This window comes from Etheostoma cragini, chromosome 20, assembly GCF_013103735.1.
Source record: "Etheostoma cragini isolate CJK2018 chromosome 20, CSU_Ecrag_1.0, whole genome shotgun sequence".
Classification (NCBI taxonomy): domain Eukaryota; kingdom Metazoa; phylum Chordata; class Actinopteri; order Perciformes; family Percidae; genus Etheostoma; species Etheostoma cragini.
Window position 1 is genome coordinate 5,509,718 of NC_048426.1, and position 27,668 is coordinate 5,537,385.

The following is a 27,668-nucleotide window of genomic DNA, read 5'->3' on the forward strand; positions in this document are numbered from 1 at the left end:
CACACACACACACACACACACACACACACACACACACACACACACACACACACACACACAGCTAAATAGCGGCTAATCCCGCACACATACACTGCTGGAACCTAGGAGCGCCATTGTGATTGGGATTCTGCAGCATCGTCTTTCAGTCCCTGCTGTCTGCTATCAATCCCCCAGCTCCAGACAGCTCCAGGCTGATGCTTTTCAACGCTCAATCCTGCACCCACTCAACGCCGTCACTCATCGGACGCAGTCGTTTTTATTTTAAGCCAATTGTGCCAACGTGCGAACCGTAGCCGGTTTCCTATTGGTGCACAGAGACGTCAACAACAGCTTATCTCCCACCCTCCTCTCAGCGTCAAATGCACGGTCACCCTTCTCCTCACAGCGTGAACCTGCTCCATGCCAACTCCAGGGAACACACACAAGGAAGCGCTTGCTTTTTCTTCAAATTCGTCTCCTTTATTAAGTTATTGACCCCCTTCAAAAAAAACAAAAATAACCCAAAACATAACAAAATACTCAACTAATGTTAAATTCCATGCATAATTCCCTGAAATAAAAACAGAATCCATAACAAGGAGTAAAAAACAGTCAACATAACAAACAGTCAAATTAACACTCCATGTCCAATCCAACCTATTTCATGTGTGTGATGTGATGAGAGGATAGTGTGAGTGGTGTGTTTGTATATGAGTGTGTGTGTGTGTGTGTGCTGAAAGTCAAACAAAAGTCCCTCCATGCTTTAGAAACAGATTCTTAAAAAAGGATTCTTTCTTTTTTACTCGATTAAATTCCAACCTGTTCATGGAACAACACAAGGAAATAAAGCTTAGATAGATATGTGGTAAGACATCAGGAATAGACTGTAGCTTTGTGGACAGCTCCCCCCCAGTTCAGTCAGACGTACTGTACACACAGTGGAGGATGCAATAACAGTGTTTCACATGTTCAGTCTGCAAAACCATCGATGAGCCCAAGAGCACGAGTGAAAAATCCAACCAAGACTCCACTGACACTTCAGTCCACACCCCGACACATCTGGTGTTTGTATTTATAATTATAGATACATGATATCATCTAGGGCGTTACACAGAGGTGTTAGAGTAACAAAATATATATATTTGGGAAGAGTGTGACAGACAGGATGACGTTTGGAAGCCTATTTCTGCCAGTAGAAGAACTAAAAGTAGATGAAAAGTTAACACAAATATGCTTATGGCAAGGTAACATCTTCATTTACTATATTAAAATGGTGAAATAGGCAATTAAAATAAAAAGTCAAACATGTTGCTTACTAAGCCAACATTTTCGGGAACTAAGTCAGACTTATGAAATAGTAAGTCAAAGCAATGAGATAGTGACACAGACATTTGACTTTAAGATATTAGAAATGATAAGATAGTAAGATAAATAAGTAAAATATGAGCTAATAGGTCCAAACTTTTGACTGCTAAGTCCAAACTTTGAAACAGGAATTCAGAAGAAGGACACAAAGTCAAACTTTTAGCTCACTGAGCAAAAATTATGAGATAGTAACTCAAAGTTTTGACTTACCATCTCATATTTTTGCCCTTTTTTCATGACTTATCATCTATATATTCTTTCTTTTTCAGGCAGAAATGTACTTTCATACCTGAGACAGCTGTGAGTTGGTTTTGCTTTTGATTTGATTTTTACTTTGAACATTTATATCATTTTTAAAAATTTTACTTTTTTTTCATCAGACAACGAATATAGACTTTAGTAATCTTGTGAGCGTGAGAGATTAGGACAATGTGTGTATTACAGTGGGAAAAGCTGAACCCTTTGATAATCAATTAAGATTTAATGTGCCTGAAAATGCCAGAATAAACTACAGATATTAACAAAAACATGCATCTAAAGTTACTTCCTTGCAGCTAACAGGACCATTGCCTCAGAGCTGGTTTTAAGAATATCTCAAATCTAAATTTAGAATACTTTGCAGTTTGCAAATTGTAAACAAAGGAGTTCATTTGCAGCCTCTTGGCAACTTTAATAGAATTATGAAAAACATACATAACCAACCACCCACGACAGGCAAAATAGGGTTTGGCTTAACACAACCAAGAGGCGTCGCTAGATATAGTTGCAAATATGCAGTGAAGTGCAACCGACAGACATGGAGAGCATCGATAGAAAGATTTGAGATACCAGACAGAGGACTGGTTTCTGAGAAATAGAGTCAAAGTATCTGCAAGATGAATGTACAAAATAATCCCTTTACTTGGCTTTACTTTACTAGAACACTGTATCATAAAAAGAAATCCACACCTCCATGTGTCCAGTGTGGGAAAACACAATTGTGCTTTTTCACAGCATCGTATTTAAAAAGTAGCATGAACTGCAGTATTGTTTTGTGAAACCCCAAGTAACACCAATGTTGGAGATTTTTTATTGTGATTTGGGTTTTTTTGTGGAAACATTTCAAAACTTTAATCTACAAGTCTGCTTTTCTTCACTCCTGAAAAGTTAACTCGGTGACATTGACAATATGATACATAGTTGGATTCAAGGACACATAATCAGGCTTTCTTAGGAACCAGAAAGCTGCTTTTAAAAGAAAAAAAACGGGTTGATTTTAAAACACAGTCAACTTTGGAACTTTGCTTTTTTATTTTGACATCTCATTGCAGGCCAGGAAAAAAACATACCCATCCATTAAAATGTGCCCCTTTTCCATTAAAACACATCAAGTTACCGGTATTCACCTAATCAAAGAAGCTTTCCTCGGTGTCCCACAACCAATTCCTATTCCTATACGGTGATATTCCACTTCTATCCCTCAGGCTAGGCTCAGCTGAAGGATCAATATTTTTCATCTTTTACAGAACTAACACTTGTATTTTTAAGACAAAATAACAGAACCAATCTAGAGTCACGCCCTTGTGAAGAAGAACAGCCCCGCCTGTGCACACGAGTGCGAATCGGTTGCACAGCCTGGCAATATGCACAGCACACAAACACACACACACACACTGGCCGACGTTCAGCTCAACACAACCCGGCAGATAGAAATCAACAATACAACCAAATGAGCAATACAAATTGCCACGAAAGGCAAAGATAAATAAGAACTGAATTCCCTTGACATCACGAGGGATAGAATACCTGCTGAACTCAACAAGAGAAAGGGTGACAGTGAGCCCCCCAAAAAATAAATAATAAAAACTTCACACTTCTGGATCAGATGACGCGACTGCAGACAACCTGTACTGTAGATGAGATGTTAGGGTCGTGTTGACATGCTTTCCCCACCAGGACACCCTGTACCGTGTCTATGTAAACATACACTGAAGATTATGTACATAATGTGGGTTTGTGTTACCTCTGAATGGGACAGTCAGCCTAACTGTCCTCCCTCTTGTGCAGCAGTGGACCCATCGCTCTACTCTGAATGTGTGTGTGTTTATATGTACGAGAGATAAAGACGGAGTGAGGTGAGCAGGTGTGGTCCAGGGCCTGGAAAAGAGCATCCGATTCTGCCACAAGACATATATACAACACTGCTCACCCCAGAGGAAGAACACTGAGGAAGAGGACGTGGAGGAGGAGAGAAGTAGAAGAAGAGATGACCACAGAGACTGGGGATGGACATCCCCCCTGTGGATATAATGTCACTGCCACTCACTGTCACTCTATTAACTTCATTTTCTTTCTTACTTTTTTTTTTTAAACAGATGTTGCATCCCACCTCTTTGGTAATCTCATGGGTGATTTTTCAAAATTAGCCAATAATTGACTGCTTATATACCAGCATACACTTTTATGCAAATTAAGTAATAAACATATTTTCTTCTGCTTCTTGGGATTTTCAAATGTGTTTTTAGTTTTTTTTTTCTCTAGTTTTTAGAAATGAAGCACCAGTTGTGTGTAAAACAGCATTGAGTATCAATATCAGGCTATACTTTCAAATCTAGAGCTATCTGCTGCTCTGACACCCACACCTGCTTCTTAACTGAAGAGTTTCAATCCAAAATGAGCAACACTGGTACTACTCTTGACATAATGACCAAAAGAAAAAAGAAAACATGTAATTTATGAGTCATTTTATAATGCGCTGCCGTAAAACACATAGAAATACACAGAGAAATATTGAAACCACCTTGAAAAGAATGATTTTACATCGTTAAAGCTGCATTACCAGTAATTCATATTTGTAATGGATGGAATTATGTGCAATGTGATACGTGTCCCTCCCAATCAGTTAAAAACCCAACTCTGCAGTTCCCCTCGGATAAAGTATAAAGTAGTTGGCATTGCTAGCTAACGCCACTCTATGCTACCTTCCTAAACAAAGTTAGCATCTAGCTTGTGCTCAACGTGGGAGTATTTAGCAGCTAAAGAGCCAGATATTTCCCTTTAGTAGTTGTTGGAGAACAAAACAGAGGAAACAGGAGTGAATATTAGATTATATTCATCAGGTGTTCAAACACACAACTCAAAATGAATGCTAACGCTGCTCATGGTCTACTAGAAGTGTAAATAAGTAGCTGTTTGCTAACACATTCACCAACTTTGTGAAAGTAAAACTTCTGGATTTTGTTCCATAAGTTTGAAAACCTGCTTCAGAATCACATTAAAATGTGCAGTTTTAGCATTGGAACATGACCTAGCTCATCGGTTGGCCTATTTTGCGTTCTGTTTCATGTTGCATTTAGTGGTATTTAACATACTTTTCCCATGTAAGAAAGTTAGGATAATGCTAAAGCTAATAGTAATGCAATGGTAAATGTGCGCAGGATGGACAGCCTTTTGCAAGCTAGCAAATTACTTGTTTCATTTTGTCAAAATTGTGAAGGCTTGAAATCAGTATGCACAAAAAAAGAAGTGTAACCCAGGAAGATGATTAACTTCTTCATATAATATTTTACAGAGTGAAAGAAACCCTCAATTTTGTGGTAGAGGAACACCAGCTAGCAGCTAGCAGAATCAGGGCCTTCTGTAAGGTTGTAACATGGCAACTGTTGTGTTTTCAGCTCATACTGCTGCCTCAAAGTGGCCACAAATCTAATAATGCAGGTTTAAAGGTCCAGTGTGTTATGTTTTTAGCTGTTTGGTATCAAAATCTGTGTTGCCCGTATACGAACTTGTCTTTACTCATGAATATTGACCACCACCATCACTTCCAATTACTCCTATTGGCTTGAAATTTTATATGTTGATATATGTTAGGCGGTAAGGGACATACAGGATATACTTCTCCGCCTTTTGTGTTTTCGCTCTGTCACAAGATAAACTCACAGGTGCTGCTAATCTGCTAATGGATATTTTCGCAAGCATAACATTTCACAATTAATAAAAATTAAACAAACGGACCGGATAGTTAGAGGTAAAGCTGGATGGAGACGTGGATGACATTTTGGCTTTTTGAAGCGTGAAGGCTACCGTAGCTGTACTATGCACTTTGAACTGCGTGGCGCAACACAGTCGATTGCAATTTATGATCTCAATGCTAGATGGGAGAAGTTCCCACACATTGGACCTTTAAAAATGGCTATGCAACATTTTAGAAAGAAACTCTTCAGTTGTTCAGCTGAGCAAAGAGCTCGTCAGTGTGGGAAGCCGCAGCAGACCCCTCTCCGTCCACAGGCACTCTGTTCAGTCCATAGTGAAACCTTTAATATTGGCCTTTTGCACATGTACAAGTAGAAGTCTCCATAAATAGAACTATACAGCAAAGTGCGGAAGGAACAGTACAAAAATACCTCTGAATTTACCTCTGCAGCAACACTGTGTTTTTTTTTCCGATTTCTGATTGAAAAGGTGAAAACTGGAGTGAGACCAAGATATCAGTAAATAAAGAACATACAATGTCATACTTTTACCTAGGCAAGATACATAACTCTTAGAAATGTGAAGACATCGTTCTAGTAGATAGTTTGACCCCCCCCCTCCCCTCCCGCTCAGCCACAGCAATCCTCTGTTAGAGCAGAAGGTGACCACATTTAAACAAATATTCAAAATATACAGAAAATATGGAAATATAGTATATATAGATACGTATAGAGTTTTGAAGTAATATTCAGGGCAGTTTGACCATGTTCCCTGTGTCCACCTCTTCCTCCGCGCCTGTTTGAATGGTGATTTGTCTGCCAGTATGAACTGTCACTGTCGTTCTTCTTCTTCTTCTTCTTCTTCTTCTTTTCTTCATTTAATAATTTCTGAGAACTCTGCAGTGCTCCTTAGGAAACTATGCAAATTAAAAATAAATACTATGAATCCATCCCACTGTCACTCAACAAAATATTCCCATTTACGACATTATCTTTTGCTATTCCTTAACCTAGATCAGAAAATAGGTCTTTTATTCCTCTTTATGTGTGTGTGTTTTTTAACTTTTTTTTGTTTTATTAATTTTTTGCCTTTTTATCCACAAAATACATTTTTTTAAAAAGTCATTCTCGTCAGATGTTGAGAAAAATATAGACCTCTGATTAACTCAACTCTCTCCGGATATAAGACTGCAGTCTCTTCCATTAGAATGCAGGAGCGCCCCGGCATCTCGGTGGTAATCCAATCCCAACTGTAAGCACACTGGCACGGGCTCAGGATGGCTCTCCTGTTGCTGGGGCCAACAGGCCTGTCGGCACTAGAGGGCAGGATACTCACCTCCAAGCGTCCTCACAGAAGGGGTTGAGAGAGAGAGAGAGAGAGAGAGAGAGAGAGAGAGAGTAAGAGAGAGAGGGAGGTGTCTCTGAAAACCCTGGGTCTACCTCTCCTGTCCTTTCATACCATTAATCCAAGACTGACCCAAATTCCTCAGTGGGAATTCACGTTTTTACTTCTGAAGTTGTACTTTAAACCCCTGTATGTTCGTATTCTCGCCAGCTGAACTCTTCTTAGTTTAGAAGCCCTCTATATGACAGTAGGCCTCCAGACTGCAGAAGAGGATGTAGAGGAACCAGAGGCCGAAAAGGAAGGCTGACGTTGCCAGTCTGTGTCCCCGGGACCCGCCCAGTTCTCCTCCGATGTGGGCCCGGCGCCGGTAGAGCAGCACCGACACGGCCAGGAAGGCGAAGATGGTGAAGAGAGTGACAGAGAACGCCAGCGAGCCGGCTTCCACTACAAACGGCTTCCCTTTCATGTGCCAGTAGATAGCCGCCACCGACCAGGCCAAGCCGATTCCCAGGAAGACGTTGACGGCGTTGCTTCCGGTCACGTTCCCGATAGAGGCGTCTGCATAGGTGTCCTGGACTGCTGATACCTTACTGGCGAAGGTGTCTGCAGAGAGAGAAGTCATTTCATTTTGATTCAAAGGTTGCTGACCCGGGTTTGGTACACAGAAAGACATGACATCACCTTTTCCAAATGGAATTCTGCACACAAAATCTCTCTCTTCTCTCTTATTCATTGTACCAGTACATTGCCCGTTCAAAATGTGCCTGTTTGGAAGGGGCCGAGTGCTTGGCCTGTGGTACCTTCCGCTGCTTGTAGCCTTCTCCAGAACCACTGCACCCCAGAGGACTTAATATGCAACCACACTCTACAGCCTACTGACTTTATGTAGTTCTTCTTCAAGGGAAAACATTGCATTACTACATTAATCTGACAGAGAACGTTGCAGATTCAGAATTTACTCACAAAATTACCGGGGAAGACTCTGGACACGTGGCGGTGCATCGCTGACTCTGTGAGGTCCGGGCTCTAACCTGTGCAGGTGTTTGGTCCCTTGTCCTGTGTCTGTCTGTCCGTGTGTTTCTCTGTTTATGCATGTGTTTTGTGCCTGTCTGTTTCTGCATTTGTTGTTTTGTCTCCCTCCCTGCCGTCTGTCTTCTGTTTAATATTATTTTTTTTATTTTGTTGGTCCCGGGACTTGTTCCTCGTCTCAGTGTATTGTTTGTAATTGTTTATTATTAAGCTTGTCCTATTTTTACTATATGGGACAGATTCCCCCCCCCCCCGTTTAAAAAAAAAAAAATAACTAAGTAAATTTTACTTAGAGTACATTTTAAATGAACTACTTATTACTTTTACTTGAATAATTTTTCAGATAGGTAATTTCACTAGTACTTGAGTAATATACTCACATTGTACATACAAAGATTTGAAAGAGCCCGCGTTAGGTTTTTTTCTCAACCTTTTTTCCTCAACCTTTATAGTGCGGCCGTTAAATTTCATTGAGTTTATTAATGTCCAAAAGCCAATCCAAGTTCATAGGGTACCCAGGAAACCAAGGGCGAAGTGGACTGGATGAACAGCTTATTAGATAAAGACAACAGACACGCACATACAGAGATTCCCCGATTTTATAGTTATAGATCGTTGTTTCATGAAATGTAGACCACATCTCCCACAATTTCTGTTTCATTTCACCCCATTCCCCCCAGATCATTCAGTTTCCTGGAGAAGATAAAAAATGCTGGAGGCAAATCTTCCATTTCCTGGCAAATCCATCTGTCGCTCAAAACATGAATTGCACTGTGAAGGCCAGTAGATGCTGGCAATCTTCTCTTTATTCGTCTTGTTTGTTTATAATATCTTTTCCCCCGAAATGAATGCAGTGTTGAATTATTAATGCTGCACACAGGACCTTTAATATCAAATATGCTGACAGAGTCAAAGTTTTTGGTGACACATTGTTCCTGTCAGGTGAAAATGTCAGTTTGGGGAAAATAGGAAAATCAGCCATCTTGATGACAAAGCATGTTTTGCTGTTTAAATGAGTCTCAAAAGCTCATAAAGGAAGCTTATAATCCATCAACTGACAAAAAAACAAACATGAATATATACAAAACTTCAGAGAACAGACAATGTCATGTCCTTTTTTCTCACCTGGGACAGATGTGCCGAGTGCCACAAACACCACAGCAGTGACTGAGTCCTTGAGGCCGATGGTGCAGCCGAAGTGAGACGCCAGGTCGCCGATGACGGCCGTGAGCAGGCCGATGATGATGATGGAGATGAAGAAACAGGCCCAGCCGTTCAGATAGTCTGTGGGAGGAACGCAAGCAAACAGGACCTTCCAGAAGACGGTGAGGAAGTGCATGACGTAGTCGAAACATGACGGCAGCCGTTCTTCCCCTGTGTCATCTTCATCCTCATCTGCTCGAAGGGGTGGGGTTGGAGGAGAGGCATGACAGGAGAGAGTGGAGAAGTAGAAAGGGTACCAAGAGGTAGCAGAATATTTGGGCAAAGATAAAGAGTGAGTGGTTAAAGGGAAGGGGAATAACCATTTAGAGAAGAGACAGAGAGCCAAAACACAGGGTGAGATAGAAGATGAAAAATGCAAAAGAGAATATGACAGGGAAAGAAAACAGAAAGACAGATGATGAAGCACAAATAGCCAGAGAAGAGTTGGAAAACATTGGCGAGATAAAGGATAGATAAAGGAGATAAGGGATGACAGAGAGGGAAGGGAAGAGAACAACATTCTGTTAAAATGGCACAATGGCTTATTCTTCAGTGTGAGACATCATATCACTTAAGCCTGAGGTCACTGTGTACATGTCAACTGTAAATGTGCTACAAATACATTAAATAGATGGGGATAAAGTATGTACATGTACTTGGCTTTTGCTTTAGTTAGGTTACAGACTTTAGTTTATACTTTAATATTCCTACCTCGTTTAATAATGCATGGATCGTAACCTGATTTCTCAAACTACTTTCTTTTAGTACTATTAACTCACTCTGTGGGTTAAAATGTTTGCTTTTAGGCTCTAGACATTCGCCATAGTTCAAGGGTATCATCCCAAATCCAATACAAAATACTCATTCTGCAGATTTGTAGTGTGCTCGCCCTGGAGAAGTGACAAAATGAAATATATGCTCAAAGCAGACAGTATTCCATAATAACCAAGGTCAATTTTAGAGAGTTCTGTTTATTATACCAACACCGATTGAAGAAGTATAGTGTTTAATGGCCTAATCAATTCAGATGGACGTACAGGCTGTTATTTTTTTTTTTTTAGTAAGTTTAATTTTTAGTAAAACTTGTGTTTTATAAACTTCATATGTATTGTTTTTCATTTTGGGGCTTTTCCACCTTTATTAGATAGGACACCTGTCCTATTAGATAGGACAGGTGAGAAAGACACGGAGAAAATCATCACTGTTGGGATTCAAACCCTTGACCTCTGCATCGAGGCATAAACCTCCAAAGTGGCATAAAAGAAAAGATTCACGTCTTGATTTAATTCTAAGAGTCTTTGTCTAAGAAATAAAATGAGGGGGCAGAGCGTCCTCTGTGTCCGAGCCGCTCACAAGACAGGAGGGGACACTGTGCTGATTTAAAGCGTCAGGCCATGTGATGTCATCTGATGCTGCTGTCGTCTGACTTGATGGACGGCTTTTATATTTCGTACATGAGATATTTCTAAAGCGTCAAGAGCTTTGCTTTCTGGGAGGATTCAAACTTAAATGAGTTTTTGCAGGCTCATTCTGAAACCGGTGTTTTTTAGGCTGAGGTCGGTTGTAGCCAGTAATTTTGAGATGAAGACTTTCAGATGTGCTTGGAGTTAGATCAGATGATTGATACCACTCATAGAGTGAGAGAGTGAGAGGTATCAATCTTCTCAGCAAGAAAGTGATTAAGCACATTTCCCAAAATTATTCCTTTAAAGAGCCTCCAAATTAGACTGTGGGATAATAAAACCTTTCATAAATGAAATTGTATGAAATTGCAGCTCTCAATGGCACTGAGTTATTAGATATATTCCATATCAGGCAAAAGTTTGACACTAAATTCAATGATGAATAAATGCTGTTTTAAAACTTAATTTAATCTGTAATAAAATGAGTTTTTCCTTGCCGCTGTTGCCAATATGCTTGTTCAGAAGGGAATGGAAGGAGGATTTTATGTGTGTTGCAGGACTTGATTGGAAGACTGATGGTGGATGAGGGTTTGGGGTGATGAGCTGCCAGGTTTTGGTGCGGGTGAGGACCCTATCGGCAGAGTTTAGGACATACTTGAGCCTGTCTTGGGTTTTGCTTTTGATGTCCAGTGCGAGCATCCTCCCAGAGTCAGAGCAGCAAACATTTGCAATCATTTTCTTTAACTGTACCTGCACTGACTGTAATGGCCTCCATGAACTGGTCTCTCCAGGAGTTGGTTCCCACTACCAGGGCCAGGTTGGTCTTCTTGATCAGCTTGTCCACTGTGCTCTGTGTGATACAATACCCAGACAGAAAAAGAATGAAATCCCTCCGTTACTAGATATGTAAATCTATTTTCCATTCGTCCAATAAATTGCTTTTACTTGCGGTCCCTTATAATCGGACTGAGCGTGGCAAAAAGTCCTTTTTAGTTGGCCCTCCACATTCCTGTAATGCACAAAGGACCTTAAAATTGGGGTCTTCCCCATTAATCATTCAGTATATAAGGCTTTAATAAAGGACTTCTATGTATCTTCTTGTGTTTGTTTAACCTGATTGTTTAAAAGTTGTATCAGTTGTAATGTAAATGTTATTGTAATTATTATTTAATGTAATGTTTTTAAAATTGAAACTATTTATGTTCAGAGGCTGCGTCGACAAAAGCGAGGAGAAATACATGAGCTTCGCCACATGATGGCAGTGGCATCAAGTACCAGGCAGCGGGAAGCTCTGATGGATGCATGATGAAACCAGAAACTAATACGTTATATATTTTGGTTGAGGAGGTTAGAGGATGCATATAAACCATGTCTCCTCCAGAAATGCATCTGTGTGGGTTGGAAGAAGAGCAACTGCTTAAATCAGAATTATGTAGCTGTTATTTCAGGAAAGGTGGCAGCTGAATTAGTTGGAATGATCTGGTCTGTGTTTGATTGCATGGAAAACACTGCAGTAATACACGGGCATATCGGGCTCATTTGCTCAGTTTGAAGAGTAACCTTTCCCACCTTAAACTCGTACGATTCCTCAATAATGACTTCCAGCTTGGAGTGTTCCCCCAGCACTGGTTTTCCCATCTCTGCGATCCGCCTGGCTTCCTCCTCGTCTGATGTCATCTTTCTGTCTGGTACATCTGAGCGGAGAGGGCGAGACGGAGCAGAATAAATCACAATTAGAAAGATGCCAGTCAAAATAAGAGGATGCTCAGCTGATTGGCATGGTGTGTTGTACTTCACAGCATACAGACAAAACACCCGAGGGTTGCATCATGGGTAACAGTTTGTGTAAAAACTGTGTGTAATGAAAAACTGTAAGATTTATTGTAGTAATGCCTACTAAACAGCTCTTTCTGAAGGCTTTCTCTGTGACAAGGGTCTTGGTGGCGGTCCAACTTTGTAAAGTAAAGGTTTGACAAACTTGAATGCTTGACTAGTCTGGCACAAAACACTGCAAAGGCAAATATTTAGTGCAGATCTATATATTTTTTTACCATTACCCATTATGCTATTTTTATCCAGAAGTGTTCAGTGAGTTTCAATGTCCTCTACATTCCTTAGTTTGAGTCTAAAATCCTGCCATTGTGTTCATGTAAGCTGATTTCTATCATTTTGTTTTATTACTTTAGTTTTTATAGAATTTTGAACAACTTAACAATCACCTCAATTTGTGTGTAATATATGGAAAAAACTCAACAAAAAAAACTAAAACAAATGGACAAACAAAAATAGAAACAGGTCCTGTGAGGAAAGATAGAAATATAATGTATACATTTCAAGTCGCTGCTTTATCCCCTAATGAGTCCAAGCTGTGTAAAATGTTCATTTCTGCCATCTTTTGGCATATAAATCTTCCCTGAAAAGGTCCCATGGCATGAAAATTTCCCTTTATTTGTTTTTTTTTTAACATTAATATGCGTCCCCCCAGCCGGACTATGGTCCCCCAGTGGCTAGAAATGGTGATAGGTGCAAACCGAGCCCTGGGTATCCTGCTCCGGCTTTGGGATAATGAAAGCTCAGGTTGGCCAATTTGACTTCAGATATAGTATTAGGGGACCACTAAGGTCTATATAAAAGAGACTTCAGATACAGTATTAGGGGACCACTAAGGTCTATATAAAAGAGACTTAAGATATAGTATTAGGGGAACACTAAGGTCTATATAAAAGAGACTTAAGATATAGTGTTAGGGGGACACTAAGGTCTATATAAAAGAGACTTAAGATATAGTATTAGGGGACCACTAAGGTCTATATAAAAGAGACTTCAGATATAGTATTAGGGGAACACTAAGGTCTATATAAAAGAGACTTCAGATATAGTAGGCTATTAGGGGAACACTAAGGTCTATATAAAAGAGACTTCAGATATAGTATTAGGGGACCACTAAGGTCTATATAAAAGAGACTTCAGATATAGTATTAGTGGATCACTAAGGTCTATATAAAAGAGACTGCAGATATAGTATTAGGGGACCACTAAGGCCTATATAAAAGAGACTGCAGATATAGTATTAGGGGACCACTAAGGCCTATATAAAAGAGACTTCAGATATAGTAGGGCTATTAGTGGATCACTAAGGTCTATATAAAAGAGACTTAAGATATAGTATTAGGGGACCACTAAGGCCTATATAAAATAGACTTCAGATACAGTATTAGGGGCAGGACTGTAGTACTCAAGTCCGGTCTTTGACTTGAGACCGTTTTTCTATGGACTTCGACTTGTCTCGTACTCGGTAGTATTTGGACTCGGACTTGACCACTGGTCTTGCCCAATATGACTTATGGTCTCGACCGAGTCCAGCTGTCTTTATTATGTTGATGATAATATTGGAGGGAAAGTGAAACACAGTTCAGGGAGGATATTGTTGGGCTTTTTACAAGTTTAGACAGCTATCGTTAGCTAACGCTACGCCGATGTTTGCTAACGTTAGCGCACCAGCGTTAGCCGAGCTTACTGACACTAGGTAAATATTACGGCTGCCTTAAGAGTTTCCTATATCTGCGTCTACGTTGTCAACATAAGACCTGTGGCGTTAGTTTGAGCCATCATTGTATTACATGAAATAAGCCTTGCGCCTACGAGAACGGGTAGGTTTTTGTTACGTTATAGAAAAAACTAACTGGCTATAGTTAGCCCGTTTGCATGGTAGCGGACATTAGCTAACGTTGCCGAGCCGTGTGTGTCTTTGTTTGTGTGTGTGTGTGTGTTAACTTCATTCTGGTCACATCATTTCTACACTACTTCTGGAGTGAAGCTATGTTGTCATAATGGTGCTCAAATGCTCAGTACTAGTACTACTGTAGCAGTATTGTCTATGAAGCTGTTATGAGTTATCACCATATGATATCAAGGGGAATGGCTTTACTTGTCTTGATACTGTCATGCATAAGACTTTTTTTTTCTGTCCTGGACTCGGTCTTTACTCGTACTCAAACCTCTCTGGACAAGGTCTTGACTCAGACTCGAACCTCTTTGGACTCTGTCTTGACTTGGACTCGACTAGTCCTGGTCTTGGACTCGACAAAGGCGGTCTTGACTACAGCCCTAATTAGGGGACCACTAAGGTCTATATAAAAGAGACTTCAGATACAGTATTAGGGGACCACTAGGTCACCATGTCATGGGACATTTAAACCTAGCTGATTTCTTTTAGGGCGGGGTTTATATTGGTTATGTTTTGCCCTGACCAATCTGCATTTGCCCTGCAACCTCCCTTTTCAAGAGCTTGGTCCTTTCGGTTCTGCTTTGCGAGACCTGGAAACAAACCAAGGGAGAGGAGAAGACGATAGACATCTTCCAGACCAAATGCTTACGGAATATTTTCAAGATTCGATGGCAACAACACGTAGAGGAGTGACCCAGTGGTGGAGTGATGTCCAAGCCTTGTGTGCCTCCTGGCACAGAGAGAATTAACTACTACTACTAATCTGCATTGACTGATGTCAACGCCCGGTTGACGTCAATTCCAGTTGACATGTACACTGCAGAACATTTTTCAGGTTGAGTCTATGGTAACCCTAGATTTGCAAAAAGTCCTGGGAGACTTGCTGGATGATGACCCATCTTAACCGTTCAAGGTCAATGCCTAGCCTCAACCATGTTTTGGCGACAGGCAGCTGCAGATAGTGAGGAGATGTTTGCTGAGTGTGACAACAAATGTTGTAGCCTAAAACACGCGTGACATCGCTTAGAGCACCTTTAATCAAAGCTAATTTGCTATGTAGGAAAACAATGTCATAATCCTTAATCTCACCATTGCTACATACTATAGTGTACTTTGTATCGCAAAGTCTATACGCTTAAAGGCTCCAGAAAATAAGCTATTGAGTAGACTTGTTAAACCATTTTTTCAGGACCTGGAAGAAGAAGAAGACATGCCTTTATCTCTCCCGCGAGGGGAAATTCCCAATTTTCACTCTTGTTAGTAGAGTTTCACACACATCAAACACAGGCCTGATTTACACACATTTAGAAACCTATACATGCTATACACACACTTATGGACAGATGTCAGAGTGAGGGGGCTGCTCCTAGCTACCAATCAATTTTAAATCCTTACAGGTTGCCAACCCAACTCCTTAAGCTACCACCACCTTTTGTGAACCCCCACTAAACTTTTGGGTAAATTTGTTTTTGTGTGATTTGGGTGAACTGGCCCTTTAAATGCTACATCAACACAAATCTCCATCATGAGGTTTTACGATCAGGATGTAAAGTGCTGATTGTAAGACTGAGCTGAAGCAACAATAACAAATCAAGTACTTTCAAGGCCTTCCATTCAATGCCAGTACTTAGTAAGGCATTATCTCATGTTTTTTTTTTTTTTTTACAACCTGATCAGTCCTATCAGCCTATCAGATGTGTCCTGGGTGGCTCTGCTGTAGAGAGGAGACGCCACAATGCTTCACAGAGCTCCTGAGTGCACTGCACACTACAAAGAGCGCCATTACATCAATTCTGTGCTGTCAAACTCTATCAAGAAGGAGTGGCTGTGCATCCAAAGGCCTCTCATCCCACTCTGTGCGTGGCACCCCCACTGAGCCACCTGGTGCAGAGACCTTGTCATCTTTTATATGAGCCCCGAGTCCCAGCCTTCTGCTCTTTGCTGACAACACGCTCACCATTAAATATTAACATTGCCATTAAAGATCACAGCTCGGTCCTCTTGATAGGAGGGCGTGTCGGCAAGCACACACACATACCGAGGCATGCATAATATAGCTGCGCATGAGTTCCTGCGCACGCACACACACACACACACACACACACACACGCGCACACACATTAAAGCTACATCAAATTACACATCCGTGAAAGTGTGTACCCTCAAGTCCTGACAGGATTTCTTTTGCTCATGTTTAAAAAATTGATTATCCTGCCATCCCCCTGCTCTGTGCACCGTCTACATGACACAATTTCTTTGACAAGGAAGGGGAAAAATGATAACACAATCCCACAAAGGTAATCAAGTTTCTAATTTTGGAAATGCAATTCATGGTTTATTTTTTGTAAATCTTGGCATTATCATGTGTTTGTGTCTTCTTCTTGACTGGAGAACATGATTTATGGATTTAGGATGAATTAATCCGCTCATTAGCGTGGCAAATCATCAATAAGTGTGAGAGAGAGCAGCAAGAGAGCATGTTGATTGTTTGTAAGAGTCACAGAAGATCACACACACACACACACACACACAGAGTCAATGGTTAGTGGAGATGCTTAGAGCAGGAATGGAGAGCTTACCGTCTGCTAACAACAGGGCTGTGAGGGAGAGAAGAAAGGGAAGAGGAGGAGGAGGGGAAAGAGGAAGACATGGAGAAAACATATAGGATGAGCAGTGGAAATGGAAATAACATGCATAAGATGGAAAACCGGTTGATAACGAGGAGAGAAATGTGATGGCCTCAGAAAACAGCTGGTATTGACCCTGCGGTGGAATATATACAGCACTGATTGTTCAACTGGCTGAGGTAGAGGAGCAATATGGGATTTGGTATTTTTTTTATGGGCACAAAGGGAGTATCGAGGTTTATTAAGGGGAAAAATGTCCGATACAAATCAACCAAATGGACAGATATTTTGTGACATCATCTCCAGCTATGAGAATAACATTAACTCAAAGTTTTTATTACTCCCAGCTGACACCCTTATTAACCTCTATTAAACAAGTTCAGTAGGAAATAGTGTTGGGCCAATATATGTATTTGCCAGAAATTGGCCTTTCAATAATAGTAACATTTTATATTTCCCATGCATTGTGTCTTTATCATAATATAAAAACAAAAAAAGCTAATAATGCTTGAATTTGATTTAATTAGTCTCTAAACTTCAAAGATCAAGTAGAAGTATTAAAAATAAATTCAACAATTAATCATTTAAAAGATGGCAGCGATTAGGAAAATGTATAGATATGAAAGAAGAATTAGTAAGGTAACAATTAGGTTAAAGCTTGTAAATATAAAACGTGTTTTTAGCATCTACTTAAATTGAGAAACTAAATTGTAAATTAGTTTTTCCTCCAGATTCCTGCTGTGTATAAAACAAATGAATGCAAATTAACATCTTTTTTACAAAAATACAACAGTTGTATGTACACTTATGAAAGTGCCAGTTATGCCACTGTCAGTATGGCGTAGGTGTGGATGACAAGATTTTTCTGACAGCTTAAGTTGGGAGCGTGGGGGGGGGGGGTCCTTCAACCTGACATGAATAGCTGCCAGTCAGCCTGAAAGCCTTGTTAGTTGTTGGGGAGTTTTAGTTTCTCACACAGGCCTAATTGATGCTCCAGAGGCTTTTCTTTTCTGTAGATACAGAATCTTAATAATTATTAAAATATCAGATTCACAAAAAGATATCTGCTAGATATTAGCTATTGGACGCTTCAATTAAAAGACAATGGGTGATATTAGCGTTCAAAATATTCTTACTGTGAGAAGAAACATTATTCTTTAGGAACCTTTGACTCATTTCACTAGGACCCATCATTTCACGTATTTGTAATTCACAGTTTTTGAAACTCTTCCGATACATAGCACGAAAGAACATCATGCAATGATGAAGTCTTAAAATAAAGTAAATCACTGAAGAATGAAACAAACTTAAATCTGGGCACATTGACCTAGCTAAAAGAAATAAAATTAAGAAAAAAACATTGGAACAGCACTACAGCTAAAACGGCCATGCTTCCTATAAATGAAACCTTTGATTCACTTTTTTTTAGGAGGGACCTGTCTGTAGGACGGCTGCAAAGATTCTGTGGTTTACGCAACCATTCTCCAATACTTTTGTGTTTTATCTAACTTATATTGGACTTGCTACATTATAATTGCAAAGTTTAAATCTTATTGTAGGGCGCCCGGATAGCTCAGCTGGTAGAGTGGGCCCTGGGTTGACTCCGACCTGCGGCCCGTTGCTGCATGTCATTCCCTCTCTCTCCCCTCTCATGTCTTCAGCTGTCCTGTTGAATAAAGCCCTAAAAATGCCCCCCAAAAATGTAATTGTAAAATATGAGATTCCCATTCATTTTTAATTTTTATTATAAAGCAGTTCAAGCTGCTATGAAAATACTGTTAAACTACAGCCTGCATTCAGGAGCGAGCTGTCAGGACTTCCGTACTGTTGTGATGTCACAACTATACTGTATATACTGTATACAAGTAGAAAGTGCGGCCACAGTGTCGTTACAGTCATTCCCCGGCTGCAACGACGGTGCAGAGACACCAAGACCTGGAAACGCTGACCAATCAGAGCAGACTGGGCTTTTTCGAGAGGGTTATATAGAAACCTGAAATACAAGCATGAACCTTAAAATGAGCATGATATGGGACCTTTAACATTCCATTCTTTTAGAATAGTCCCAATGTTGAATTTATGGCTGTGGCAATTTTCTGTTAATTTAAAAAAAATAAAGATGCTACTTTTGCCCATTATAGCCATCCAAGGAGGGGGGGGGGGGGGGGGGACTTGTATTACATTTCCCCTGTGAGGTTTCGTCCAGTTTGTCTTATGTCCTACGGCTTTTTAAAGAAGGTTTATTTACTGGAGCAGTCTGAGGATTTGATTAAAAGATGTACTTCAGCGAGGGAACAGATTTTTATTCACCCAGTCAGATCTGGTATTCTGACAATCCATCATGGATGAGGCTGCATATCATCTTGCTCCAACCAACCACAAAAAACCATCCGCACAATATAAAATAAACTATGCTGATGATGAAGGTGCCCCATGCAGATGCTCAGAAACTGTATTGCCCCTTCCTTAGCCTGCCGGATTGTTTATCTGCATGCTGTATATGTAGAACTGATCAGTGACACAACGCAACACGCTCCAATGCCTTCAGCAAAGTGTAAACCATAACTAAATGATGATTAAGAATAAAAAGAGGCTCAAAAAGTCATCCAGTGAGGCAGATAATTACATGACAGGATACGCCGTAAGTGGATGAAGAGAGAGGAGAAAGCCTTTCCGTGCCTTTTAGCCTCTGGAGATTCACGTTGACAAGTCTCCCTTTTGACGTCTTTATCATAATTTCTGCTTACATTCATAAAACAAGGACACAATGTTCACGCTCTTAAAGGGATCAGAGGCTCTGAAGGACAAAACAAAGCTGCTTACATCTTCCATGAATGGTCTGGCTAATTCTGAAACCTCCTTCAACCGAGACATGATACCAATTAACCTGTTTGTGTTCGGAGGCAGCTTATCAACTTCCTAAATCAAACACACTCCACAGTTAATCATCATTAGTAGCAAAGTGTATTAATTGCTGTGGGCGACTTGCTTCATTATCATTAGTACTAGTGTGTGGTATAAAACCCAGCTGTGGTGAGTGTCCGTACCCCAGTCGGTGATAGCAGTGTGTCATTTAGTAAAGGGAGTGGCAAACACACACATTCAGATAAATAGATACAAACCGCACAAACAGGAACAGATGACGTCAAAGCACACAAGCACATAAAATACAGATGCACAAACACGAACTAACACGCACAGAAAACTAAGGCCGCAACTAACGATGAATTAGGGCTGTCCGATATGGAGAAATTCAAATATCACGATATTCTAGACCAGATACCTTAATGACGATATTGGGATGATATTGTAGGGTTGACTGTTGGTGCTTTCACAAAATGTTACTTACACAATGAGAACTAACAAACAAAACCTTTCTCAGAAACTAAGTGGAAACTATTAAAACTAGTGGTCATAACATCAACTTATGTGATCAGTACATCCAAGAGAGAGAGTTCATGAACATACACAACATAAATTTAAAGAGGAATAGATACAAAGGGAGAAAAACTAAATGGGGAAAAACACTTCCAGAACCAATCGCAACTCCTTAACCTTATACAGCCAAGAAAGGTAGCAGTGTGCCACCAAAAGTCAGGGCAAAGAAAATGAAACATTATTAGTTATTAGTATTTATAATATTATTTCAGCACAGAAAAGCAACAGACATGCATATACACACAGATGCAAACTTGTAGATACACACATTCAGACCTGCACATACACACAGCCAAAAATGATGCTAATAAAGGAACACACACAAACAGAGGTGTTTCAAACACACACTCATAGTACCCGTTGTGCACACAATCCAGAAGGTTGTCACTGTGCCAGCAGTACAATTGCGACAGGGAAGAATAACCAAAGGGATGTAATTGGAGGGGTGTAGGAGTGTGTGTGTGTGACGGTTAGGGTGGGGTGTCTGTGTTTAACCGTTGTCATCATCAGCATGTTCTCCTGCGAACTCGGCCGAATCAGATCTGTCTCGTTACAAAAGACTGAGTCCTTCTCTGGCTCTCACAAACAGCAGGGCTCTGAGTCATAGCGTTGATACAGCTGCTAATGTACGCCTTCTCTCTCCACAGCTCATTAAGACAGAATCATCATTCGACTTATCAGGGCTATTCTGGTTCGCAGAGGCCGGAGGTGGATCTGCGCCTGGAGCTGCATGTGTGGATGGGTGGAGGGAGGACAAGGTGTACAGAAGAAGAGAGAATCTGGTATATGTAGGAAGGAAGGAATGGGGGAAGATGGGTGAATGGATTTATGGAGCACAAGAGGGCTGATGGAGGGATTGGTGCAGGAAGGAGAGGAGGAACGGAGGGCAATGATGGTAAAAGGAAAGTGGAGGAAGCAGTAATGGAGTATGGAAGAGGTATTGGATTGTGGAGATTGGAAAGAGGAAAAGAGAGATGAACAGAGTGGTAGATACAAGGAGGAAACAAAGGACAGTGATGCAGCGATTGATGAATGGCTATTGTTTGAAAGGTGGAGTGGATGGATAGGGGGTACCCATCAGGTACAGACGAATGGAGAATGAAGGAAATGCGAATGGATAAATTGGTGAATGGATTTATTGACTGATGGAGGGACTGTCAGAAATGAGAGAGCAAGAAGAAGCAAAAATATAGGAGGAATATTAAAGATGGTATGTGGAGGAATGGAAGGATGGAGAGTGGAGCGATGGATATCTGGAGGGATAGAATAATAGGAACATGGATGGATGATTGACAGAGATGGGAGGATTTGGGGAATGGTGGAGGTATAGGAGAGGATAAATTAAGGAGATGGAGCATTAATGAGATGGGAGAAGGAAGGAGTTTGACATGTGGAGGAATGGTAACTTGTATCGTGCTCTGGACAAGTGCTTCACACATTCCCGGCTGCTCTCATTCACTGTTCCTACGAAAGGTAATGCACTAATTAACAAATACAGTGAGGAAAATAAGTATTTGAACACCCTGCTATTTTGCAAGTTCTCCCACGTAGAATCATGGAGGGGTCTGAAATTGTCATCGTAGGTGCATGTCCACTGTGAGAGACATAATCTAAAAAGAAAAATCCAGAAATCACAATTCATGATTTTTATTAAATCATATTCATATAATCATATTTATTTGTATGATACAGCTGCAAATAAGTATTTGAACACCATTTGGATGATCCAGTGGAGTCATGGGAGAAAGTCATGTGGTCAGATGAGACCAAAATAGAACTTTTTGGTCATAATTCCACTAACCGTGTTTGGAGGAAGAAGAATGATGAGTACCAGCCCAAGAACAGCATCCCTACTGTGAAGCATGGGGGTGGTAGCATCTAGCTTTGGGGGTGTTTTTCTGCACATGGGACAGGGTGACTGCACTGTATTAAGGAGAGGATGACCGGGGCCATGTCTTACGAGATTTTGGAGAACAACCTCCTTTCCTCAGTTAGAGCATTGAAGAGGGGTCGAGGCTGGGTCTTCCAACATGACAATGACCCGAAGCACACAGTCAGGATAACCAAGGAGCAGCTCTGTAAGAAGCATATCAAGGTTCTGGCGTGGCCTAGCCAGTCTCCAGACCTAAACCCAATAGAGAATCTATGGAGGGAGCTCAAACTCCGTGTTTCTCAGTGACAGCCCAGAAACCTGACTGATCTAGAGAAGATCTGTGTGAGGGAGTGGGCCAAAATCCCTTCTGCAGTGTGTGCAAACCTGGTGAAACACTACAGGAAACGTTTGACCTCTGGAATTGCAAACAGAGGCTACTGTACCAAATATTAACATTGATGTTGTCAGGTTTTCAAATACTTATTTGCAGCTGTGTCATACAAACAAACAGTTAAAAAAATCATACATTGTGATTTTTAGATTTTTTTTTAGATTATGTCTCTCACAGTGGACATGCACCTACGATGACAATTTCAGACCCCTGGATGATTTCTAAGTGGGAGAACTTGCAAAATAGCAGGGCGTTCAAATACTTATTTTCCTGACTGTATATACTGGGACCCGCGTACCCTTGGGCCTGGACGTGGGGATTGGGTTGGAAGTTTTTCCTCGCCACTGTCGCACTGTTGCTTGCTCTGGAGGAGACTACTAGAACTGTTGGGTCCTTGTAAATTCTGGAGTGTGGTCTATCTGTATAGTGTCTTGAGATAACTCTTGTTATGAATTGATACTATAAATAAAATTGAATTGAATTGAATAGGTGGGTCAAACAAACACATGAATTTCACCCCAAAGACCACTGTTCGTTTCAGCGTTGAGTTATTTTACTTTTGTCATGAATTTACGTACTCAAAGGAGAATTCCGGTCAATTGTTGGTTGTAAATGTAGAGTGCTGTCAGTAGAGAGAAAAATGAAACCAATCGGTGCTGTCTACACCGTCTTATCTTCCTGGTAGGGTTAGCACCCAATAGGCTTAAACAGGGCAAGTTTTAAATGTATTTTTAGCCTCTAAACATGTTAAAAATGTCATTATAAGGGGCTACCCATGTGCAGTGATTCTTTCTGAGGGAACACAGTGATTCTGACTGCAGTAGAAAGTTGTGTTAATCCATACCTCTTTATTTCCTGTTCTCCAGTGAAGTCCACAGTAGTCGATTGCCAAACTCATACAATCCAATATTCCAAAATGTATTTTTTCTACAAAAAAAACGATTTCCTGTTATGTCCTTAGCACTGACTATGTAGAAACAGAAACCAGAGACAACTTGCCCTGTTTAAGCCTGTTAGGTGCTAACTCTACCAGGAAGATAACACGGTGTAGACAGCACTGATTTGTTTCATTTTTCTTTCTACTGACAGCACTCCACATTTCCAAACAACAGAGCTATGTGTTGGAATCGACCGGAATTCTCCTTTAACTAACGCCATGTACATAAGTTAAGTAAAAAATGTACTTATTTTAACCCAAACCACATACTTTTACTCAACCTAACCATGTAGTTTTTGCAGGCTTATGTAGTAGGGTTGGGGGAAAAAATCGATACAGCATAGTATTGCGATATTTCCCGTGGCAATACTGTATCGATACACAGACGCCAAGTATTGATCTTTTATTATTTAAATTGCACGTGAGAATTTAACGGTTTGGTAGTAGAATAATCAAATCAATTACTTATCCAGTCCACCAGATGGCGCTGTTTGATTTCTGGTGAGGTCAGCCGGGTGACCGTCAGCGTGCAGTAAGATGTAAATTAAAATAAACATGGCAGCATCAGAGAAAAAAATCTGAAATGCACCGTTTGTGTTTAAATCAAGTGTTTGAAACCTTTTCGGATTTTTTAACAAGGAAGGGACAACTGAGATGGATATGATACATGGGATTTGCAAGGAGTGTCGTGTGCAAATAAAATACTCAAGGAACACCACCAACGATCTCACACGCCACCATCCAGAGTTAGCGTTAGCCGAGAACGGTAAAGCTAATGCTAAACCAGCGCCGCCGAAAAACCAACCAACACTGGACACACTTAGCTTGACAAAGCTACCTCAAATTCAGAGCGAGCGAAGAAAATAACTCAAGCCATCGCCTGCTTCATGTGCAAAGACCTGCGTCCTTAAACGAGGAAAATGAGGGATTAAGCTTAAAGTTAAGCTTAAAGTTCAGGAAAGTTTATAAACAGCAGAACCTGTTGCATTGACTTGTGATGCATGGACGTCACGGGCAGTGGAGTTCTATGTGACTATTACAGCTCATTATATCACAGAAGACTGGCAACTGCTGTCTCACGGTGTCCAAATTAGAGCAGTACACGAAACTCACACCGGGGCGAACATTGCTCACCTTCTGTGAAATGCTGCACGAGAATGGGGGATTGCAAACCAAAACCTGGTGGTTGTCACCAACAACGCTTCTAATATGGCCGTTGCCGTTCAGTTAGCGGGACACCTCCAGGTCTAGTGTTTTGCAAACACAAAATGTTTTTGAACTTTTGTTAGTACCAAAGTTGGCAGAAAACAGTAGCACATTATGTTTAATTAAAGAGTATATTTTGCATTTTGTTTAATTTTAACATTTTATTTTAATGTAAGGCTAGTTATTGCCTTTCCAATTCCCTAGAGGTTAAGGGCTGAAGTTGCATTGTAATAATCTACCTGTAATAGCACAGCAGTGCATACCTGTTTGTATTAGAGTCTAGTCCACCTTAATTAAATGCAAACAGTTCAGTTTGCCAGGTGTATACAACATTTATAACATATTCATGAAAGTGTTGGTTTGTTAGTCAGCTTAACAGTCACATTTTACAGCAACAAAATTCATGTGAGATGAACAAACAGATGTTAACAACGTTTTCCTTTGGGGACAAAATAATGAAGTTGTAAAAAAGCTAATAAATTGCAATATATCGCAGAATATTGCAATATGTTTAAAATCGTAATAATATCGTATCGTGACCCGAGTATTGTGATAATATCGTATCGTAGTGCCTCTGGTGATTCCCACCCCTATCATGTAGCCCTACAGATGGATACTGCTGCTTGACATTTGTATGAAAACTCAAGCATAACTACCTACGCACAGTTGTATGAGGACAAGTTGTACATTCACACACCTTTTGGCAGCAGAGCTACCATGGAAGGAAGAAGTGTGGCGTCCATTGTCTAACCCAAGGACACGTTGCTACAGCACATGTTGGGCAACATGATCCACCACCTGAGCCACATCCAAAACAATGATGGAGTAGAAAAGAGATGAATGAATGAATTGATGGGCAGGAGGGGAGGAGGAGGGTTGAAAGGAAAGACACATGGAAACTTGTGAGGATTGGAACGGATGAAGGGACTAGTAGCTATAGGTCAGGAGACGGGTTGGCAAGTAGACATGGAGGGATGACTGATGTTTGACTGCAACTGTCCAATCATGGGGCTTTATTATAAAGACACTATCTACTGTTCTAAGGATGAGTCATCACTCTTGATAAGACACACACACACACACACACACACACACACACAAACGCACACAGACGGGCGTAGCACAAAATTCTGGGCCCTGTAGAAAGGCATTTTCTATGGGCCCCTCCCCGCATCCACGGCTCTTCGTGCTAGCATCTTTTTAGGCCCTCCTCACATCAGGGCCCTGGGTACTTGGTCCCCTTTTTCCCCCAAGTCCGACACCCCTGCACGCACACACACACACAGACACAAAAACACACATACACACACACAATAATATTTACACTCATATTGTACATCCACCTACAGACGTATCGGCCCACAGACTGTGATGGGAAAACATGCTGCAGACAATCAGAGTGCCTCCTGCAGCTCAGAGCGATGTGTTAAATAATAACGGTTCAATATTGCAGCTGAGCGACCACGTCGCCGATCTGCGCCGCTACTCAACTTGCACCAGACACACACTGTCGGAGAGGAACGAGATGACAAAGACAGATGCTTCAGCTGCCTTTTATTATCTTTCAATATGCAGACTGTGTAACGCGTCCATCATCTTGTTATGCTGTATCCATGTTTCTGACGGCATGGAATCGGAAGGAGTCAAAATGCTGAGTACACGCCATACTTCATCTTCTGAGGCAGCGCTGCCAGACTGAATGGAATGATAATTTAACTGAATGCTGGATGATTTCACTTGAGCATCCTGATGGAGGTCTTTCACGGATGAAAAGTCATGTTTTTAATCTTGCTGAGCTAATTAAAGCCGCGGTGTGTAGCATTTTGACATCAATAAATCTTTTAACACATTCATCTTGAGATATTAGGGTGATTACTGTAAACAAATGCAATCATTGGCAAGAAAATTGGCACCGTCTACCAGTCACAAGGCTGTATTTTTTATATTTAGTTCAGACTGGAATCGGGGTTTGCTTTACAGTAAAAAGCAGGGAAAGGTCACTGACTCTTCCAGAACAAATGGAGCTAAAGCTTAATCCCTTTTTATCCTCCGTAAAGTACCTTTCAAAAACACATTTTGATGTTGCATAACATAACAGACTGAGCAGTTAAATATGGATTTTTTCCTTATCTGACCACATGTTGCATGTCTCTTGAATGGCTTGTTGTATTGGGAAACTTAGGCCTACCTACATGCTTTCATGTGGAGAGTCACAGAAGATAAAAAGATTGGTAACTGTCTGTTAGCTACAGAAACCGCCAGTTAGCTTAGCTTAGCACAGTCACTGAAAACAGGGGGAAACAGTTAGCCAGGAAGTCACTGTGCTGGCCAATTTCCCCACATAACCCCAATAGTCCCCCCAATATCTTTTTCAATTTCCATTTCTGTATAAATTAACACCCCATCCCCCCCAATTCCAGTCTTTATGCTAAAATAAGCCAACTGGAGGCTTGTAGTTCCATATTGACAGTACAGACATGAGAGTGGTATCAATCTTTAAATCTAACTCTAGCTAAGAAAGTCCTTTCCAAAAATCAACAGTTCCTTTAAGAAGGACATGTGAAAATCAAATGTACCAAAAGAAACAGATTCCTTTTAGATTCCATATTTTGTTGAATCTGTATGACTGGAGACGGCTGGTTGGGAAAGCCTACAAACCCCAGACAGCCGGCCTCTGGACGCACTGGAGACGCTCCTAATCAGCCCATATGCTGCATTTCACATGGGACGCTTTCTCCTATTAACAAGAGTCTTGTTGCTGTTGCTATTTTTGCCTGAGTCTCTGGTGGTTCTTCCTTCACGGCCTTTTGTTCACTCTGAATCTCTCCCTTTATCCCTTCCCAGCCTCTGTCTCCTTTCTTTATCTCTAATTACCCCTCTCTATGTCCCACTATCTCTCACACATCTTTCTATTTCTCCACTCATCCCTTGATTTTTAGTATTTCCGGTATGTCTCTCTCTCTCTCTTTCCCTTTGTTTGCTGTCATCTGTCTGCTGTCAGCTATTGATAGCAGGGATAAAATGTCCAAGCATACTTAGCAGCTAAATGTAATGTTGTCCTTGAAGCGGTGGCCTGACACAAATTATTTTAGATATATCAGCCAGCAATGTACTTTTGGATTGTTTTGTTTAAAGGAACACGCCACTGTTTGTTGAAATAGGGCTTATCACAGTCTCCCCTAGCTGTAGATAGGT

At 40.8% G+C, this 27,668-nt stretch overlaps 1 protein-coding gene and 1 long non-coding RNA gene across 4 annotated transcripts in view; one reads left to right on the top strand and one right to left on the bottom strand.

The window, feature by feature from the left end:
- Positions 1-5,767: 5,767 nt before the first annotated feature.
- slc8a3 (solute carrier family 8 member 3) overlaps positions 5,768-27,668 on the bottom strand; it is a 142,686-nt gene continuing 120,785 nt past the window's right edge. For 2 of the 3 annotated variants that reach the window (XM_034857564.1, XM_034857565.1), the window contains 4 exons: positions 11,844-11,968; positions 11,025-11,124; positions 8,794-9,063; positions 5,768-7,242 (listed from right to left, as the gene is read on the bottom strand). In XM_034857564.1, coding sequence (XP_034713455.1) covers positions 6,866-7,242; positions 8,794-9,063; positions 11,025-11,124; positions 11,844-11,968 — 872 coding nt within the window. In that variant the 3' untranslated portion in view covers positions 5,768-6,865. Of the gene's footprint in view, positions 7,243-8,793; positions 9,064-11,024; positions 11,125-11,843; positions 11,969-16,580; positions 16,599-27,668 lie in introns of all 3 variants that reach the window. The other variant, XM_034857563.1, reaches the window with a different exon arrangement.
- On the top strand, positions 12,569-27,597 carry LOC117935448. The gene is made up of 3 exons (XR_004654762.1): positions 12,569-12,644; positions 25,202-25,205; positions 27,579-27,597. It is a non-coding gene; the product is annotated as an uncharacterized LOC117935448 (long non-coding RNA).